Source organism: Panthera leo, chromosome A3, assembly GCF_018350215.1.
Source record: "Panthera leo isolate Ple1 chromosome A3, P.leo_Ple1_pat1.1, whole genome shotgun sequence".
NCBI lineage: Eukaryota > Metazoa > Chordata > Mammalia > Carnivora > Felidae > Panthera > Panthera leo.
The window spans coordinates 6,309,888-6,330,412 of NC_056681.1; the positions used below are offsets into that span (position 1 = coordinate 6,309,888).

At 54.6% G+C, this 20,525-nt stretch overlaps 1 protein-coding gene across 1 annotated transcript; it reads right to left on the minus strand.

The window, feature by feature from the left end:
* Positions 1-2,325: 2,325 nt before the first annotated feature.
* TFAP2C (transcription factor AP-2 gamma) lies at positions 2,326-11,985 on the minus strand. Its single transcript, XM_042930104.1, has 7 exons — positions 11,756-11,985; positions 9,652-10,137; positions 9,484-9,535; positions 8,090-8,306; positions 7,394-7,512; positions 5,432-5,576; positions 2,326-4,024 (listed from the first exon to the last, which is right to left on the minus strand). Exons 1-7 carry the CDS (start codon positions 11,801-11,803, stop codon positions 3,739-3,741), a joined length of 1,353 nt encoding a protein of 450 aa, XP_042786038.1. The 5' UTR covers positions 11,804-11,985; the 3' UTR covers positions 2,326-3,738.
* Positions 11,986-20,525: the final 8,540 nt, after the last annotated feature.

Here is a 20,525-nt window from a genome sequence, read left to right on the forward strand (position 1 = left end):
CCTCCCCGCCCCCTGGGCTCAGGTGGCTAGTGAAGACATTAGCCAAGAACGCTGCCATGCCAGGGCTAAGAGAGCTCCCTCACCTGCAAAACACACTTAAAGGAACCTCAGCCTGTTCTTCCCTCCCCCGGTGGCCGACAGTAGCTCGACTTCCCCGGTTCTCCACCTGCTTGTCAAGGAGACAAATCGAACTGCCGCCTCACCACCCCGCCTGCACCCCCAGCAAAAGGAAAAGACTGCAGAAATGCTCAGCAATCCTCAAAAGTAACAGAACCACTACAAGAATTCACAACGGCTGGAAACTGACATGTCCCCCGGGGGGGGAGAACTAGGCGGGGGGGGGGGGGCCGGAATCCCACCACTGCCAAGCCCTGAGGAGTTTATCTGTCACCCATCCATGACCCTCGCTTGTTTTGTTTCTCAACACTGAAATACAGGAACTTAAGGTCTCAGAATTTACCCTGACGCTAGACCTACCCCCCCCCGCCCCGCCCCCCAACAGAAAATAATGATGGTCATTGTGATGGAATCGTTTCAAATGAGAAACAGACTAATCCGTCCCTCTCCTAACCCACAACTTCGACTGTGCGCACACAGAAGATAAGACAACCATGAAGTCCAATTGAAAACACCCTCTCTCTGACCTTCCAGAACTTGTAAATGCGCGGTCTGCAAGGCAGGAGGGCATCACGGCCCCAGACACCTGGATGGGCAAGTCTCCAGCCACCAGACACACGGTCCTGCTAAGAAGTCTGTCACACGTGGAACGCTCGACAGGAGCGTGCCTTCAGACAACGACAGGGGAGAAATGCGTCTTCATTTTTTTCTCCCAGAAGGCAGACTTTGCAGCATCGTGTGCCTTCGTACAAGCAAGCTCAATCTGTCAGCCAGACAGCCATAGGGAGAAGAACAGGAGAAAGAAATGGGATCCTCACGGTCATGGGGCTTGCAGCGAAACCACCCCAGCCCGTAAGGAGCGGCGGTCTACCATTGGATCTGGAAGTCCAAGGGCAGGGCGCCCTTCCTCTCACAAACAGGAGCTTGAGGGCAAAGGTGAGGCAGCCAGTTTCCATAGGGACCTGTTGGGGAGACTTAGCTGTTTGGCATGGCATCAGCTCAGAGGTGTTGAAAGAAAAACCTGTTATTAGGTGTCCTGGACCCAGGGGACCCAGTGGCCATCTATGGGCTCTGGTGGGAACCAGGATAAAGGACGATTGAGCAGTGAGCCAGGCACAAGCCCTGCTTATGACTCACTTCAATCCTTGGTTGACTTTGGGGCGTTTCCAGAACATTGTCTGCACTGCGATTGGGCAGGGCTCCTAAAAGCCAGACTCTAGTCCAAAAGCAGGTTAAGACGTCGAAAAGAAAATAGTCCCTTCCCCTTCAGCCCTTTGCCCCGTAACTTCCTTTTAACACCCAAGGTCTCACATCTTGATGGAGAAAATAACTGCCAACCTAAGACCTCTTTTTACTCCTCTAAAGCAAAGCAATTGTGAACTTGACATATCAACCAGATAAATCCAACTTAATGGGCACGTTCAGTGGCCAAGGACAAGCTGCCAAGAGCAAAGTATTAGGTTGGCAGAGTTTAAATGACTTAACGTCCATTGGCAGCACTAAATCAGGAATTGCTGAGCATTTGGTAGGGAGTTATAAATCAAGGATGATGAAGCAGGAGTTGAAGAAACAGCCTAATCCAACGTGGAAAATGCCTTCGCTCCCAACTTCCCTTTGAAGGCCGGCCTCTCCTGCCAAACTATAAACATCTCACTTCCTGGAGGAAACGGCCAGGCCACTTCAACTTGAAATCAAGGACCCGCGGAGCACATTCAAGATCCTCACAAACATCCAGCAAGCACACGAGCTCGGCCAGCCTCTTCTGCTCCCCAAGCGGAGGGCGGAGACCCAACCTCCCTGTGGCCAAGATGGAGAATTTCACTGAACCGAAAACGAAAAGCCTACAATTTCCATTGCTTGAGTTTGAGTGAATGCAAAAATCCTCCCGAGAAGGATCCGCGCCCAAGATTACCTACCGTCAGTTTCGGTTCCATCTCCAAATTCTGGGGTGGCGACTCCACCACAGTGTTTCTTAACAGGGTCACTTTGTACAAGAGCTGGTATTCCAAAACTGTGGACTCTCGCACGGCCCGGCCGCCCTAGTGGCAGGAGGGAGGTACTACACCAAGTTGCGAGCCGCCCATGGGCGTTAAGACCGTAAGACCTAGCGCGGCGGAGGCGTCTTGCCTTGCGAGGGACAGAAAATGAAACTTCTTCAGCCTTCCCTTGGCACACACCTTCCCTGCTCAGTCCCATGAGCTAAGCCGCGAGCCGCGGCCAACCATAAATTAGCTCTGCCACTATTCTACTCATCCTAGAGACTTAAAACAACAACAACAACAACAACAACCAAGTTGTAACCCGACTTTCACGGCTTCTATCGAGAATACTTTTTATTATACAGGTATCGTATACACAATAATTATCTGGGGGACGTTTACAGACGTGGAGTTCAATTCCAAACCTCCATTTCACCCCCACACACAGTACCGCACACCCATCTTCCGGTTCAGCATGATGGGAACGAGACCCAAAGTTATTGCTTTTGAACAGTTTCAATTAAATAGAAATCTTCCGCATCAAGAACAGAGCCCAGACCCTCTTAATTCTTAATACCCTGCGTACCTATGAATAAAGCCTAAATTAGTGTTTTAGATTACCCCATCACCTTTCAAAGTTAATATTAAAATCGAACCCATTTGTCAAAAAGTCTCAAGTGCACCCATATTTACAGACCCCATTAAATTACGCATAAATAACATCTGTACACTCAACGCACAGTTTTCTCAAAATACAGAGCCTCCTATGGGACATGGTGGTGGCGGGCAGCCAAAAAAAAAACAAAAAACAAAACAAAACAAAAAAAACGCTTCATGCCTACCCTTTTCAAGTTTACTCAAAACACCAAAATGTGAAATAAATATGCAAATAAAGCTTCAGTACCTTAAAGGAACATGTCATTTCCGAGTGTCCCATTTGAAGAGTTAACTCTGAGTTTAAAAAAAAAAAAAAAAGAAAGAAAAAGAAAAAAAGACAGCAAAAGAAAACACAAAATCATCAGCAGGCTTCATTTCTACAAGTTTCGTAAAAACCCAAAGAGCCCCTTGTAACCAGGGGTTTGTGTGTCAAATACCAGCTATTGATAAGCTGGTTGCTGAGCAGAGAGGATCTTTGCTTCCTCCTGTATGCAGGATTTGACATCTCTCAAGAAGCTAGAAGCCGGATAAATACTTTGTTTAGATAAATCTTTAGTGGACGCCAGAAGCCAACCATTACCTTGACACTGCAAGTTACCGTTGATGTGAATGGCCATCGATCACATATCTCAACAGCTACGCGTGTGGGTTTTCTCTCGAGCCCGGGGAACGGATTTAAAAGGTTCTAAAACTTGTAGCACCACTTTCAGAGAAAACAATGGGTCTCAAAAGAATAAAACAATACTTGTCACCTTCCAGTGACTTGTCCAGAGTCAAGGAGACGCACACTTCAGCGCTACAGAAATAACACTAAGGAATCCAGGAGGGCACGTAAACGATCCAGGAATCGCTGGAGGCCTTTTTAATGGGAAGGCGGGTAACCAACTGTCCCCAGGCAAGAGGGGTTCCCAGTCCGTCCGGGTGGAGAACGACTTTGGAGGCCTTTTTCCTTCCAGACCCTTCGGCCCCGTGGCTCACTCCTGTCTTACTTCCGGTGTTTCTCCATTTTCTCCAGGGTTTTGCTAGAATCAGCTGGACTCTGGTCCCCGGGGTTCATGTAGGATTTGTCTAGGACGATCAGGGCTTCTTTTATGTAGTTCTGCACGGCAGACACAGCGGCACAGATCGCCTGGCTGCCAAACCCGTGGGTAATCAGGCTGAAATGAGACAGGCAGTTCTGGATGTTCGTCTCCAAGACCGGGGTGGGTCGGTTGTTCCCGTTGGGCGTTCGGTCTTGATTGAGAAGGTCTGTGAACTCTTTACACACTTGCCTGTGGAGACAGTCAGCGCATACCTGTGAGCTCAGTCTGGCTCTTGACAGGTCAAGGGGACAGAGCCAAATCGCCCTAAGGATGACACCCCAGGAGGCAATCAGAACACGTGGCCGCACCAGAGAAACAGACAGACTTGGAGACTAACGGTGGAGCTAAGTTGTACTTAGCACCTATTTTGTGCCAGGCCCGGAGCTAAACTCTATCAAGCACTATCTTTCTTTAATCCTCACTGCAATTAGGAAAGGTAACAGGATTAACCCCCGTCAAAACGCCAAGGTCACCGGGACTAGTGAAAGAGGTGGAGTCCGGATTTCCAGCCCAAAGGTATCGGGTTAGCCCTTTATTTGGTGCAGCTCGGTACCAGTTTCTTCAAGAACACGGAGAACCACGTGGCCCCGAAACTCGCCCTTTGCACACACTGGTTCACCGTTGCCCCATTTCCTGACTGTACGATTTCTGCTTCATTTACCGTCATTTTATGGATTCATTTTTAAAAGACAGAGACAGACAGAGCACAAGCGGGGGTGGGGGGCAGAGACAGGGGGGAGGACACAGAATCGGAAGCAGGCTCCAGGCTCCGAGCTATCAGCACAGAGCCCCACGCGGGGCTCGAACCCACGAACCGCAAGATCATGACCTGAGCCGAAGTCGGACGCTCAACAGACTGAGCCACCCAGGTGCCCCTTTTACCGTCGTTTTAAAATCCATTCACTGTCGGCTTTCTAGGAGAAACCTTGCAGCTGCATGAAGCAGGGTTTGAGACAAAGTTTGCCTACACGTCTCCTACAAATCCAACTGGATCGTGACATGTGAAAAAACAGAAGGGGCACCTGGGTGGCTCGGTCGGTTAAGCGTCCGACTTCAGCTCAGGTCATGATCTCCGTCTGAGTTCCGACCCCGTGTCGGGCTCTGTGCTGACAGCTCAGAGCCTGAAGCCTGCCTCGGATTCAGTGTCTCCTTGTCTCTCTGCCCCTTCCCCACTCACAGTCTCCCTGTCTCAAAAAATAAATAAACGTTAAAAAAAAAATTTTTTTAAGCATAAAAAAAATCTTATCAGGAGGCAGAAGGCACCCAATCTTTCCTGGATGTGACAAAACAAATTGTTTTCAACACGTTTTTGTAAGATATGGAGACACCATAATGAACGGGTAGTGTAACTACTTTGAGCTGAATAACTGAGCAGCTCCAGTCACTACTAACCAACACATTCATTTCATTTATTCTTCCAAATCCTACCGAAGAGTTAACCCATCTGACGTGTCCAAAAAGGCCCTCTTGTCAGTTCCTTTCGCTCCACACCCTTACTTAAGTGCGGGTTCCTTTCCCAAGCCCCGGGGACTACACTGGGCCCCCAACTTCCAACATGAGGGCATCCAGCCATCACGTTCAAGTCTGGATACTCACTGTGCCGCCAGAAGCATGTTCTTCCTTGCTGCCATCTCATTCCGCCCTCCAAGATGAGGTCTGGTTAGATACTCCGCCACTGGTTTACTGGGGAATTCGGCTTCACAGACATAGGCAAAGTCCCGAGCCAAATGAACAGCCTCCCCTAGAATAATCAGCAATGGCAACAGACTTAGGAGGTCTCCCTTCCCTCTTCTGCTAACCCAGACGGCCCGGCCCCCCAGTCCCTCTGCATTTTAAAATGAAATTACACACCAGGAAAACAATCCAGCGAGTGAGTAGACCTTCCTGGGTACTTTCAGTGGGTTCACTCCCCTAGGAACTGAGGAGGAAATCCTACCATGTGTGGGGGAAAAAAGACCCTGAATTTTTTCACTGCCCTCCAACAGTGCTCACCAGTCTTCGACCCAACTCAGATTCTTGACACACCCATGCTTTCTCTGGATTATAAAAGCTCTCATTGTGGACACAAGGGAAGGGAAATGCTAAAGACAAGCATCTCTGACAAAAGCCGACGGGGCACTTCTCTTTATGAAACTGGGATGAAGTCTTTGACGTAGAACTTTCTTTTTAACTCAGGGTGCCCCATTCCTGAAGGAGGCAAGTCTCTAGAATGTTTAAGAAAAGAAAGGCACGCGTTTCCACTGGAAATGCTTAGGGCCCCAAATACCGATTTGGACTACTCACCCCCTTTTGTCCAAATCATGGGACGAAGAGAGGGAGACGAAAAAGCAAGGGGGCTCATCTCTGACCAGAGATGCCAGGTCCTGGCCGCCCCGTGGGCGGCTGGCAAGAGCTTTGCTGAAACCCAGATAGTGGCACCCCTCCCACCCCCACCCCCAGGCTTCCACCTGCCTCCCCAGACTTACTAAATCAGAATCTGAGAACCATTGTTCTGGCACACACTTTCTCATTCAAGCACCCCCGCCCGGCTGGTCAGAAAACCTAGCGGAGCCGCATTTACGCGCCACGCACACAGAACCCACCATTCTCCATGCAGGACAGCTGTTCTCCAACAGGCAGCTAGCAGGCAGCTCCTTTCTCCTGGCCCTGACCCCCAAAGACACCCGTAAAAAGGTAGAGCGGGGCTCTGCCAAGTCGCTTTCGGCACGGCAGTCGCGCCATGAGACCAGGGACAGACAGTGTTCAAAAGATTGCCTGGCTGCCGGGAGACCACCCCTCATTGGCTCCCCCTGCCCTTAGCCGGAGCCCAGCGCCCTGCTGATTGGGCAAGGGCTGGAGGCTGCTCCAGGCTCCGGGAGAAGCCTCCCCACGTTCCACTGGGCAACAATGAGCTGGTCTTTCTAAAAAATACATATATTTCACTTTTCCCTTGCCCCCTCCCCTTTATTTTTTAAAGGCTGTAATTGCATTCTTGGCTCCCTTCCAGATTGGGGGTAGGGGCCCATTCAATAAATGAAAATGTTACATCCTACTATTTTAGGTCGGGGGAGAGGGGCCCCACTAATTTTTTTTTCCCATGGGGGAAATGAACAAAGGACTTGTGAATTGCGTATGCAAAGGCTTTTCTCTTCACCGACCACAACCCTGATATTCCCCAGCTACCAAAGCTAGAAACGGGGCTTCTTCCCACCAATACATAACCAACCAGCTTTTGAAAGGTGTACCCGTCGATCGATTGCATCTTTCAAAAACTGGTTCACTTCTAGGAAATGTCCCAACACCCTACGGTGTGAATTCTTCGGTCTGGGAAACCCATTTCTATTTAATAATGATTTGCTGGAGAACCCAGAACAGGATGGCTAAGCAGGCAGGTATTTAAATGTTAACTTCTTTGATAAAAATTACTGTGATTCATTGCAATGAACTCGGGACAAATCACTTTCATCTCTCAACTGGTGACAGGGCTGTTTTTAAGCTTTTCTTCAGAGTAGCATTAAAGACACAAACAACCTAGCAACATATTAAAACATCACCAAACAAAAGCAAAACCCCACTGACCTTCTACCAAGGACGTCAGGAGGGTAACGTGGGCAGCTTTCCGTCTCCCGGCGGGAAGATTCAACCCAATCTTGTCCAACTTCTCCCGCAAGGACCGGCCTCCATTTTTAGATTTGGCTCTGAGTCAAAACAAAAGTGAACTGTGGCTCTTCTCAAGAAATCACGCTTTCATATTCTCCATCCTTCAAATGCTACCAACACTGAAATCTGTCCAAGAGTATCTACATTATGTGGGTCGCAATCAAGTGAAACAGGGAGTCCCTCATTTAATTAATGCCTGTAAAATTCAAACATCTTTCTTAACAGCAACATTCCTCCCCGCCCCCCCCCCCCCCCCCCCCCCAGTCACAGAACATTGCAAAGGATACTGGAGCAGATAAATGTTCACTTCTAGAAACTGTGGCAGCCCCCCAAGTCCCCCGGGGTAGCAAACCCCATGGAGCTCCTCTCCCCCTAATAGGGACGCCACCATCTCATAATGGAATCAAATTCTAACCAAATGATAATTTGCTGGCGTGATTTAGCACTTCCTTCTGCATCTGGCACTTTCTAAAAGAGAAGGAATGTACTAAAACTCTGAGCCGATTAGAATTCAGTGTTAGGTATGAAAGTTACATAAATGTTAAAAATACCTCCTTGGTTCTTTTGGGTTGTACACCAACCCAACCACCGTGCCCAGAATGTGCCCCCATGTACCTTCTGAGAACACCTCCCAGTAACGAGGCGTTTAAGCACTCAGGCGGGGACAATCGCCTCTGGACCTCAGCAACTGTCACTTTGTATTTAGACGTGGAGCTGAGGAGGGACAATCTTCCAGGGACCGAGCAGAAGACCTCGCTGGGATTCATCACAGCCCCTACCAGCTCCTTCTGACAAGGGAGACTCAGCGGATTCTTGGTCATTGAAATGGGACCTGTGAACGAAGATTAGACGTGGCAGTCCCCGAGAGCTGCGTTTACGAAAAAGGGACCTTTTCAAACCTCTAACCCGAGCTGAAAGAGCTCTTTAAGCAAACAGCGTTGTGTGTTGGGCAAGCACATTTTTTTTAAGTCCAATTCTTCAAAGATAATCGAATCTGAAATTCACAAGTTAACACCTTGCAAAGCTAATTAGTCATGACCCCAAGCGTGGAGGGTTTTCATTTTCTAGCCACTGTTAAAATGTGTTTAATTAGAACACTGGTTTTCAGAAGACTGCTTCAATCCTACATACATGGGGATTTTTTCCTTCCTCTAAGAACCACCACAATCACCCCGCACGCGCGGATCCTTTGCTGAAACCTTTCGGTGCAGCTGATCACGGTAAATTTAAAAATACAAACAAACCTGCCCTGTTACAAGTTTCCTGGGAAATTCGGTTTATTTTCTGAGCTGTTCTTCAAAAACCATTTCCCAACTGATTTCAAGGAGTTTAACTTCAAGTAGCAGACCACAACTCCCTTTCATTTAGGGCCACTCCATCTTCAAAACAGCCAAACTGGCAATCCCTCAGTCTGTAACTTAATTTCTTGAGACATTCCCCCCTCCCCCCCATCCAATGTTCCAAATCCCCTCCCCCACTATCTTGCATAAACCCAGACTCTGGCAGATCGTCCCACTCTGGTCCTTTGAAGGCTGTCTATCTGGTAGGCCAAACTGTTTCAAAACCTCTTCTTGCGGGTCAGAATTGGGGATCCTTGCCACATGCATTTATGAAACGGGAAATTCAATCATCCACTCAACAACTGCCACAGCATCAACCACCCAACCAAGGTGCGTGGTCTGATTTTTTTCCAAATTAAGTCAGTGTTAAAACTCACTCTGGAAGACTAACACTGTAAAAACACCATGAAATTCAAGGGGCCCTAGTCTCCAAGAGAACACTATCGAGTAACAAATCCTAAGAGTTTTACCACCATCCCTTTTCATTTAGCTCCAAAAGCGATGCCCTCTTCTTTCTCCTAAAAGCCTATGTTCCTCCAGCCAACCCCCGCCCCCTCCTCCATCGGTCCCTTCCCTACCACAACTGTCCCAAGGTGGCCACCAAATGCCCCCAACCTTGCCAGGCTAGGTGCGGCCCAGGGAGGAAAAAAGTTTGCTCTCGCTGCCTACCTTTGCGAATAACAGTCTGATCGTGCAGGAGCAGGTGCTGGTCGTCGACATTCTGGGGGAGAAACGACAAAGTTTCCCTTAAGTTCCGGGGAGGCCGGGCAGGGGAGAGGAGAGGCTGGGGGGCAAACAGGTCCGGGCAGGAGGGGCAAGAGCCGAGGCGTCGCTCACCTGCACCTCCTCCATCTGGTGCGCCATGTCGTGGAGCCCCAGGTTCTCGGCCAGGCCCGCGGCGTCCAGGGCGTGCGCGTGGGGCAACAGCAGGTCGGAGCGACGGTAGGCATCCCTGCGGGCGCTCATGGCGCCACCCTCGAGCCCGGAGAGATGGGGCAGCAGGCCGGCCGGGCGCCCGTGGTGCGAGGGCAGGCCAGCCCCCTCCTGGCTCTGGCGACCCGGCCAGGCCTGCTGCTGGCTGCCGGTGGGCGCCGGCTGGTGCAGGGGGTTGATGGCAGCGGCGTAAGCTTCTCCCAGATGCGAGTAGGGGTCGGCCGACTGCGAGTAAGCCAACTGCTGGTAGGGCGGCGGAAAGTAGGGTGGTGGCTGATACTCGGCGACTCCAGTATGAGAGAGGGGCGGCGCGGGGCTGTAGAGGTGCTGCCCCGCGGAGGAGAGGTGGGGGAGGCGCGGGTTCCCATTGCTGCTCGCGTCGTGGCGATCCTGGGAGAGAGAAGCAGAGACCCCGCTAGTACGAAACCCCGCTACTGCGAAGTGGCTGCAGCCGCTGCGCTGAGCCGTGCGTCCCCGGGGACCCGACTCGTGGGGCCTGCCCTCCGCCCAGAGAGCACCCAGAGGCGCTGTGCGCCGGGGGATTCGTTGCGAACTGCCAGTCCGCGGAGGAAAGAGGCTTCCAAAGACCTGGGGGAACTCGCTCTCAAAGCCCGGCGGCGAAGGCCTGGGAGGTCGGACGCCCGGGGCGCTCTCAAGAGCCGGATCCGAACCCCAGGTCTTGGGCCAGGAGTAGCTGAGGCCCGGGCCCGGGGAGGAAGTCGGCATGCTGTAGGCACCGTGAGGACTGCGCTCGCTCACTAGCCCGCACATGTCAGCGGCGCCAGACGAAAAGAACGTGGGGAAGCGGCAGACGCGGATAAAGCGCACGAAGCGGGAAGTGCGCATCTTCCCCGCCCCAGGGACCCTCCCTTCCACGCCCTCAGGACAAAGACCTCCGGGCAAGTGACGCTCCCCGGCAGGCCGGCCACCCAAGGCCGCCCGAGGAACTCGGGGAGGGACGCCTCGCGGCCAGGGCTGCTCCCCACCCCACTCCGCCCCAGCTGGCTGGGTCCAGACCGAGCGGGGAACACCCAGTGGGGCCGCCCTGCCGGGCCACGGTCAGTATCCCCACAAACCGGGGCAGAGGGGGAGAACTAAGGACCCCGAATATTGGGCAACCTCGCCTGCGCACGTCCCTCGCCTCCAGGCTGTCCGACCTAATTCTTAAAGGACTCGTCTCCCTGGGTTCGCGGGGTCACAGGGGTGGCGGGGAACTAGGAGAAACGGGCGCTGTCGCCCCCTAGCGGAAGTGCCCGGGCCCGCCAACAGGGGCGGCCCCAGGAGGTCCCGCGGGCGCGCGGCCCCCCGCCCGCGTCGCCCCCCAGCCCGGGCTCCCCAATGCCAGCGCCCGGGCGCACACCTCCCGCCGCCCGCGTCTTCCTCTTCCCGCTCGCCGCCTGCCTCCCTCCCACTCTCCGAAACTCTAGCTCAACCTGTCGGACTGGCTGGAGCACTCCCGAGCGCTTACGGCCCCATCTGGCCTCGCCCCCCCCCCCCCGGCGCTCCCCAGCCCCCACTTCTCTGGAGAGCCAAACTTCGGCTGTTTTCTGGTTTCCCCGAGGAGTTAGCGGGGCAGGTGACAAGCCCGCCGCGGAGGGGACTCTGCAAAGGTGTCGCCGGCAGGTCGCCTCATCTGACCCCTCGGGACGGAGATCTCGTGCGTAAAAGCCGCGTCTAAGCGTTGTAGACGGGGCGCTCTTCCGAGAAAGGGGAAAGAAGGGCTGTTTTGCTTCGCACGAAACCGACCGGTAAGCTCTGTGGGTGGGATCTGCCGGTCTCCTTCCAGGCCCTGTTCCGGAGGGTGGTTTGGGGAAGGGCCCGATTCAGGAAGAGGGCCCGGGAGAAACGGACTAAGGGGCGTCCGCAAAAGCGGACCCCGTCCCCTCGAGGGGCAGAGGCTGGTGCCTGCTCGCTGCGCCCGCGCCCGCGCCCGGACCTCGGTCGGTGGGTCCCCGCCTCCCGGGCTGGACTCGGGCGGGGCCGGGCTGCGCCCCTGCACCCAGCTCACCTCGCAGTCTTCTTCATACTTGACATTATCGGTTATTTTCCACAACATGGCGTCCGGCGTCCCCCAAAACAGTCGCCAGTTAAATCCAGGCTCCCCCCACCCCCCGAGCGGTAAATCCAAAATGGGGGTCACGGTGGCTGGGCGTCCGCCGCCGCCCCCGCCACGCGAGGGCCTCGCTGTCCCGGTCACTGGACACGCATCGGCGGCTCCGCGAGCGTAGATGCGGCCGCCGCGCGCGTAGAAGCCGCTGCCGGGGACCCGGGAAGCCGCGCCCGCACTGTGTGTCCCGGCAATAGCCGGGGGACCCGGGCGCCTTAATGAGAAGGAAATTATCATAACTCCTCCCCGGGGGCCGGCACGAAGGCCCCGGCGCCGGGCGGGGCAGCCCCCAGCCAGTCCCAGCCTAGCTCCGCCCTGCACCCCGGCGGGGCGCCGCGCCGAGACCCGCGCCGCGGGGGGCGAGGAGGGGGAGGCGGGCGGGCGTGGGCACCTCTCTGACAGCCGCGGACCTGCTAGGTCGGGGTCCCCCGCCGCGCCTTCCGTCGTCCATCCCCCCCCCCCCAGGCCCACACCTGAGACTGGCAGCGCTGGGGCCCCGGCTGCAAATACCTAAGAGCCCCCCTATTTGTCCTGAAGCGCCTTCCCCCATCCTCCGAAAGACGTGGTCACCTGCGGTTAAGAGACCTCGCGTTGCGGGCATCTCAACAGCTGGGGTCCCCCTTAGAGCCTGAAATGCCTCACCCACCCACTCACGGAGACTTAAATTGGGCTGGGACCTCGCAGCCGGAGCCCCAATCCCTCCGAGAGACGCCTCCCCTTCCTTCTCTCTCCGCGGTCACAGCGCCGGCCCATTCCTCCGAGGGGCTGGAGGAGGGAAGGCCTTCTGGGGAGTCTGCCCCGAGCGCCAGGGGGCGAGCGGGCCTCCACCGGCCGCAAAGTCTGGGACAACGGCGTCCGGCTGCCATCGCCCGAAGCTGCATCTCCGCCGCAGACTGCGGCCGGGGGTCACCCGCGCTCCCTCGCCCAGCCCTGCCCAGCCCTGCCCAGCCCTGCCCAGGGCGCCGGCTCGGCAGATGCCTCCGACGAGCCGGACGCTCAGAAGCCTCAACTCACACGGGGAAAGAGGTGCGGGGCGGAAGACAACCCGAGCGCCACGCGCGCGGGGGGGGGGGGGGCAGGGGGGAGGGAGAAGGTGGGAGAGGAGGGAGGGGCCAGAGGGGGACCCCCCGCTGGAGGGGTGAGTACCCCCCCGTTCTGCAGACGCAGGACGAAAACGAAACTCGAATATAAACGCTGCCTCTCGCCCCGGGATTTATTCGCCACGCAAACTTGAATGCAATGCGCAGTTGTTTAAAATTTTTAAAGAAACGAAATCCATTGGCCCAATGACTGTAATTGATCTTTTTCACTGCCAGGGGAAAGTCGCTAATTTTCAAGGGCGAATTTTGCTGGGGCGTCCCAGCTGGCTCCGGGATCGGAACTCAAACATTCCGAGAGAGTCGGAGAAGGGGACTCCTTCCATCTGATTCCGAATCCGATTCTGCAGTAATTGATACGCATCAGTGCAGTGCCCGGGTCCTGGGCCCGGGAGTGGACGCCACCCCCCCCCCCCCCCATCTACAGAACGACTGCACACACCGCCTTCCTGCTCCTTCTCGGGTTTATTTGGGCTTTGGCATTTCTCTAGACCCAGATGGACCTAAGATAAAATCAAGAACTGCAATAAAAATAGGCGTCCTCCACGTGAAACGTCCTCTCTTACCCTAGAGGAGGTAGAGCCAAGGTGATACTCCTACCAAATGTGAGAACAAAACCCGGGGCTTTTCAGGACTTTGCACTAAGAAGTGACGCCTTGCTTCCAAAATACCAGGATCCGGGGCTCGAAGAAAAGAACAGGAGCAGCAGCGTACCTGACATTGGGGGGCGGGGGGACAGGAAGGGGGACACCTGCGCCACGCAAGAATGGGACACCTGCACAGCAGGACGTGGAAGGTTAGGGTCCCAGGCACACGCACACACCCCAGAGGGAGAATGTGGCACCCCCTTCGGGCGTTCCAGACCCCAGGGCGGAGACGAGGGGCCTTCTCCACGCTGGGCCTTCCAGACTCGGGTTTGACTCAAAGACCCCGCCTGGAGTGCAGCCTGAACAAGTTGTCTCATTCACGCCGGCAACTTTACCCGTAGGCAGGTTTGGAACCCCGGCAGGGCAGGAACGGGCCAATCCCCCACCCCAGGGCCTGGCTGTCCTTCCTTCCCGCAGCAGAGCTGTGGCCGAGGCAACCCGAAGGGACAGAGATTCCTCCCAGCCCGGGGGCAGAGGCAAAAGGGAGCCGATGGGCCCTGAGGGTCTGCGCGCCTCCGTTCTGGGAGCCCCAGGGGCCTAGATGTTTCCGAACCGCTTAGCAAGGGCCGTTCATTCCCAAGGCAGCTCCCCGGACACCGGCGCGCTGCCCCCTCTCCCAGGGACACGCGTTCGAGCTAGAGCGCGACTTCCGCGCCCTGGATGGAAGGCGGGTGGAAGAAGTCCTCAATCTTCCCAGCCAGGGAGACCCGGCCCAAATACGCACACCCTCGGCTTCGGGGCCGCAGCCCCGGCACGCGCGCGCCCCCGTCGGCGTGCCGGAAGCCTCAGCCCTTCCTCGAGCTCCACTTTTCCTCTCCCTGCGGAAAGCAGGGAGAGGATGGCTCCTGCCCCCGGGACAGACCTCCCTCCAAAGCCCAGGCCCCTCGCCGCATGAAGACCGGAATCTGGAGGCCGCGCCCTGGGACGGCCACCGCTCGGGAAAGGGTGCCCCCTCAGGACCCTCCGAGGCCTCGCAGCCGCCTAACTGTAAACAGAACGAGAGGATCCCGGGGACAAGCTTCACTGCACGCCACGCAAAATCCGGGATAGGGGGTGGAGGGTGGCGCGCGGCTCCCCTCTGTCGCCCCCTAGGGAGCTTTCGCTCACACACACTTGAAGCCTGGACCCGGGCCCCCATCCCGCTCCGGTGGCCCAAGAAACCGGAGTCTGGAGGCGAGGAGGCGTCTGGGTAGAGGCGCAGACGGAGACCGCCGCCTCCAACTTCCCACCCCCGCAAACCAAGGAAGGCGCCCGGGCAGGTCGAGCTGGAACGCGGTTGGCCTGCGACTTCTTTTCCCGCCCCAGGGAGGGGGCGCGAAAGCGGCAGGTGGAGGCCCCCGAGCGCCCTAGGGAACGCCGCGCAGCGCGCAAGGTGTCTGTCCCGCCCCTTGGAACCGCGTGAGCGCCGGCAGAGACCGCGGTGAAGTGGCCGGCCGGGTTAAGCAGAGCCGAAAAGCCGGGGCCTGCAGCAATCGAGGGGGGTGCCCCTCTCTCCCACAGTCTCCCATCGCGGCATCGTCACCCCGAGGGCCAGACACTTGGCACCGAGGAGCACTCCGACTGTCCAAGCCCGCTAAGGTGCACGCCCTGGGGCGCCACTGCATCATTTCACAGCCACTCCAAAATAACAGCAATAGTATAAAAATAGCAGATTGTTTTGATGGTGCGCAGAGCGACAGCCGCGCACACACGGATGCTTCTTGGCTTGCTTAACCCAGGGTCCAACCCGACTGCATTTACGGCTCCTTCTGCGCGCGCGGCTCCAGGCCCGGGGCTTGAAGGGAGGGGCTTCGCGGCCTGTAGCTTTTCCTCGCAAAACCTGCTTTTTACAGATGGACGGAGAGCCGCGGAGCTGAGGGAGCCTGGAGGACCCAGGCTCGGGGCGGGGCGGGGAGGGCCCGGGTCCGTGTCTGTCCCGGGTCGAGTCCGCGCGCGCATTCGAAGGGCGCCCGCCAAGCGCAGAGGTCGTGGGTACAGTCTCTAACTCGACCACCGCAGCCCCATTTCTCAGCAGGCGTCGGGGGATTTTTGGCCGTCCAACTACCTAAGCCACAAACATGCCTGCTCTTCGAGGCGACCTCCCTAGCTGCTCTTGGAGACCTGTTAGAGACAAGCTCGGCTCTCGCCTCCCCTGCCCCGGGGGACCCCCGCCCTCCGGAGGCCACGCTTGGCCGCAGAATGCCTGTCACTTCTCCACTGTGTCCCAGGGCCCATTCGCGCGCAGCCTAAGCGCTCGGAGCGCAGGCGGGAGGACTCAGGCTCCAGCCCGGTGTCCCCGGAGGCCTTCTCCGCTCGGCGTCCAGGAACACCACACCCCTGCAGGCCAACCGAGCCCGGCGGCCTTAACGCGTTTCTCTGGTCGCCTCCAGGCGACGAGGAGGCCCACTGAGGCCAGGCGCCCGGCGACGCGGACTCGGCTGCCGGCGCCAGAAGTGGCAGCGCCCGGGAGCCACCCCGCAGCCCCAGCGGCGCCCTCCCCACCCCGCGGGCATCCTCCCGCACGCCTCTCCTCCCTGCCGGCCTGCCCTCCGCCCGACACCTCCTTTCTCACCCTCAGGAGCTGGAAATTCATGTCGCCAGCCCTTCAGCCTCTGCGAGTTGAGCTTGGGAATGGGAGCCGGGCTGCAAGCGCTCCCCAAGGGCCGAGTCGCGTGCCGCAAAGTGCTCCGAGGTTTATTTAATTAACGGAAGGGGGAAGTAGGGAGGGGGCTTTCGATTCACAGCCAAAACCGGCTATCGCGATTGGAAGACACACCTGAAAAGGTCGTCGTTACTCCTCCCCTGCCCTCCTCCCCTTGGAAACTGTAAACTCGCCAATTGAAAAGGGTCTCCCTTGGGGTTTTGAGCGATCTTTGCGCGTCTGTGACAGGCAGACCGGGGGACGGCTGCTTCCATCACGAAATTATCCCAAATGTGGCCCACAGCTTGCTGGCAAAGGACATTGGAGACCTATTTCGTCTCCAAATCCAGATCTATTAGCATTTCCGTGAACTCTCGGCCGTCACTTGCAGCTTTGATCTGACTTCAGCTAAAACTGAACCAGGGGCAGTGGATTCCGGGGGGTGGGGAGGTGGGGTGGGGGGAGAAGGAGGTGGCTGGATTTGAGGGTGGGGGCTGTGTGTTCCTTTGGTGCCTGGGACATTTGCTTGCACCTAGGCCGTTCATGCTATTTCACCTTAAGAACGCAGCTGGAGTGCTGTGGGTTACAAAACAAACAAAAACAAAACAAAGCATAAACCAAAAAACAGCGGGGAGCCCCGTAAAATCCAGTTTTCTTAAGGAACACTGTTGACCCAAAAGTAAATGCCCTGTGTTGGCTGGATCTGGTCTTGGAACATCACGGGCGCCACTGAGATCCCCAGGACCAGCAGCAGGAAAAATTGGATTTGCAAAGAACCAATTGTCCCCCTCCTTACCTGGGTCCTTGATGGTTTGCACACAGAACCTGCCCAGGCAACCCCAAAAGCTTTCTTTTTCCCAGGGAGGTGAGTTGAAAACTTATCCAAGATTCTTCTCCATGTGCCTTTAGAAGAAAGGAAGGGGGAGGGAAAAAAAAACACAACAACAACAACAACCGAGGCTGAAAACCTGTAGGTCTCAACCCCACCTACTGGTAAACTCTTCCAGTTTCTCTGTTTCCCAATTAGTTTCAAAGGCACAGTTTCTTAAATGCACCAAGAGATGTTTACTGCTGGAACCATCCATGGAGATATTTTTACCTTCTCAAAACAAAAGCTCATATAAGCACAGCCACAGTTTCGTGGGAAGGGGTTTAAACTGCTACTCTTTGCTACTGCAGCTTAGAGTACAAAACTACAGGGAAACTGAGCTTGGTTGAAGATGTAACTAGGATTTTGGTCGTTAATATTCTTCTGGTCTAAGATCAACACATGCGGTGCTGTTTTGGTCCTGCTATAGAAATGGCTAGAAGGCCTCAGGCCACAGTTTTGGGGTAGCTGCAACCGGGCAACAGGGTGGGGCTGGGGGGAGGGGTGTGGAGAGAGAGAGGACTTTCCTTCTTTATGGTTGGGGTTTTGTTTTCCTTTGGGGAGGGGTGTGATGAATGTGTGTTGTTTTTATTGTTTTTTTTTCAATTTTTTTTTAACTTTCTCATTTAAGTAATCTCTGCACCCAACGTGGGGCTCGAACTCATGACCCCGGGATCAAGAGTCGCTAGCATCTTGGACTGAGCCAGCCAGGCGCCCCTTAATTATTTTTTAAAATGAACACACTAATCACTGTTAACATCCTGAGTTTATTTCCGAATTTAATCCAGGTATGTTGTTGTTGTTATGTTTCTGGTCTTCTGTGTTGCTGTTGTCACTATGTCTTAGCTTTATAATCGGAAAAAAAAAAGGAGAAGGGAAGGGGGGGAGGGGAAGAGGGGAGGGGAGGGGAGGAGGGGAGGGGAGGGGAGGGGAGGAGGGGAGGGGAGGGGAGGGGAGGGGAGGGCAGGGGGGAGGGGAGAGGAGAGGGCACCTGGGTGGCTCAGTCAGTTGAGCCTCAGACTTCGGCTCAGATCATGATCTCAGGGTTCTTGAATTCCAGCCCTGAGCTGGGCTCTGTGCTGACAGCTCAGAGCCTGGACCCTGCTTCAGATTGGGTCTCCCTCTCTCTCTCTGCCCCTCCCCTGCACGACGTGCTCTCAATCTGCATCTCTCTCTCTCAAAAATAAAGAAACATTTAAAAATTTAAAAAAAAGAAAAGAAAAGAAAAGGGCGCCTCAGTCCGTTAAGCAGCCAACTTGGACTCAGGTCACGATCTCCCATTCGTGAGCTCAAGCCCCACGTCGGGCTCTGCACGGACAGCGTGGAGCCTTCTTGGGATTCTCTCTCTCTCTCTCTCTCTCTCTCTCTCTCCCTCTCTTTCTCCCCTCCCCCCAAAGTAAAGAAATAAACTTAAAACAAAAACAAAAAACAAGGTTCGACTCCCACGTCGGGCTCTGTGCAGACAGCTCGAAGCCTGGAGCCTGCTTCGGATTCTGCGTCTCCCTCTCTGTCTCTGCCCCTCTCCCGCTCATGCTCTCTCTCTCTCTCTCAAAAAAATTTTTTTAAAGAAAGAAACAATAGCCACTGTCATTGTCCAAATGGATTACTTGACTCCAGAAACTGGAGCACCCTGTACTGTCACAATGCGTAATTACGAAAACGTGGTGCCAGGGCAAGGTTTCCGCCTCCCTTCCCCCCCCCCCCCCGCCCCCGGTCTTTCCTCTGGTGGGGTGCTGAAGGAGGACCCCTTTGGGGGAGCTCTCAGGTCCCGGCAGCCACATGTGCCCTTTTTCCTTCACCCCCTCCTCCCTATCCTACAAGCCAGGCTGTGGTATCTTCAGTTTACTTCCTCACGTGGCTCACGGACGTTGGCTTCCCTGAACCTGCTCCCAGGCTCCCGAGTTCTGCATGTAAGAACTCATTTCAGTGGGGCCTTCGGCCCAAAAACAACAACAACATTTGAAAAGCCAAAATGGCACCATGGTAACACAGGGATTCAGAGGGAAACCCTAGCCAGCAAAAATCAACACCAAATTAAAGCCAGAACCTAAAGGAAAGAAAAGATATGAAAGATACGATTCTTTAGATCCACTCTATAATATAAAATAAATAGCGATTTCCAGCCCTTTTGAATACTAGGCGCACCAACCAAAAAATGTTAAAGACTAATGCATATATATATATATATTTTTTTTTTTTTTTTTTTTTTTCTCACCTGAACGAAATCTTTAGCCTCCAAAACTAATAATTAGAAATGTCTTGGGGCGCCTGGGTGGCTCTGTCGGTTAAGCGTCCGACTTCCGCTCCGGTCATGATCTTGGGGTTTGTGAGTTCGAGCCTTGCATCGGGCTCTGTGCTGACAGCTCAGGGCCTGGAGCCTGCTTCCCATTCTGTGTCTCCCTCTCTCTCTGCCCCTCCCCCACTCATGCTCTGTCTCTGTTGCTCAAAAAAGGAATATATGTTAAAAATAAATAAATACATACATACATAAAGATTCTCTCTCCCTCTCTTTGCCTCTCCCCCTCCAAAAAAAAAAAAAAAAGAAGAAGAAGAAGAAAGAAAAATGTCTTGTACCAACATTTCCTTTTTGTAAGAAGCTTAGATATGCTCCAAGAAGATTCAGAACACGACCCTGCCCTAGTTTATCCTATTAGGCAATAATGAGTGTTGATTTTGCAAGACGTTCTCCTACTGCAGAAGCAGACCAGTTACAACCACGTCCAATTGCATGCATGTGTCGGCTGCAAAGCTGTCATGCATTAGAATCTTGGACACAGCATGAAGCAGCGATTCCCAAGGCGAAGTTCAGGACCCGGAGTCTAGGCGTTGGCATCACCTGTGCTAAAACCCCCAGTTCTCAGGGGCCACCCCAGCCAGACTCACTCTATCTGGAGCTCCATGGGTGGAGCCAGCAACCTGTGTTTCCAGGTCACTCGTACGTGCTGAAGTCTGAGACCCACTGGCATGAATGATTCCTGTGAAAACAAGTGTGAACTTATGTCTTCCCTCGTTCATCTGGGAGACTCTGAAACTGTACAGTGAATCTAATTTGCATGTTCCCAAAGCATGACCGTGTAAATTGGATTCCTCTATGCTTCTTCAGGGTCTAGGTGGCATAAATTCTTTATATGCGATGTTCTGTAGTCTTGTTGCAAATGTATCTTCTTTTATTATTTAAATCCAAGTTAGTTAATATACAGTGTAGTCTTGGACAAATTTGTCTTTTTTTTTTTTTTTTAAGTTTATATATTTAGTGGCGCCTGGGTGGCTCAGTTGGTTTAGCGTCCAACTTCGGCTCAGGTCATGATCTCACAGTTTGTGGGTTGGAGCCCCGAGTCAGGCTCTGTGCTAACAGCTCAGAGCCTGGAGCCTGCTTCCGATTCTGTGTCTCCCCAGCCCCCAACCCCTGTCTCTCTCTCTCTCTCTGCCCCTCCTCCAC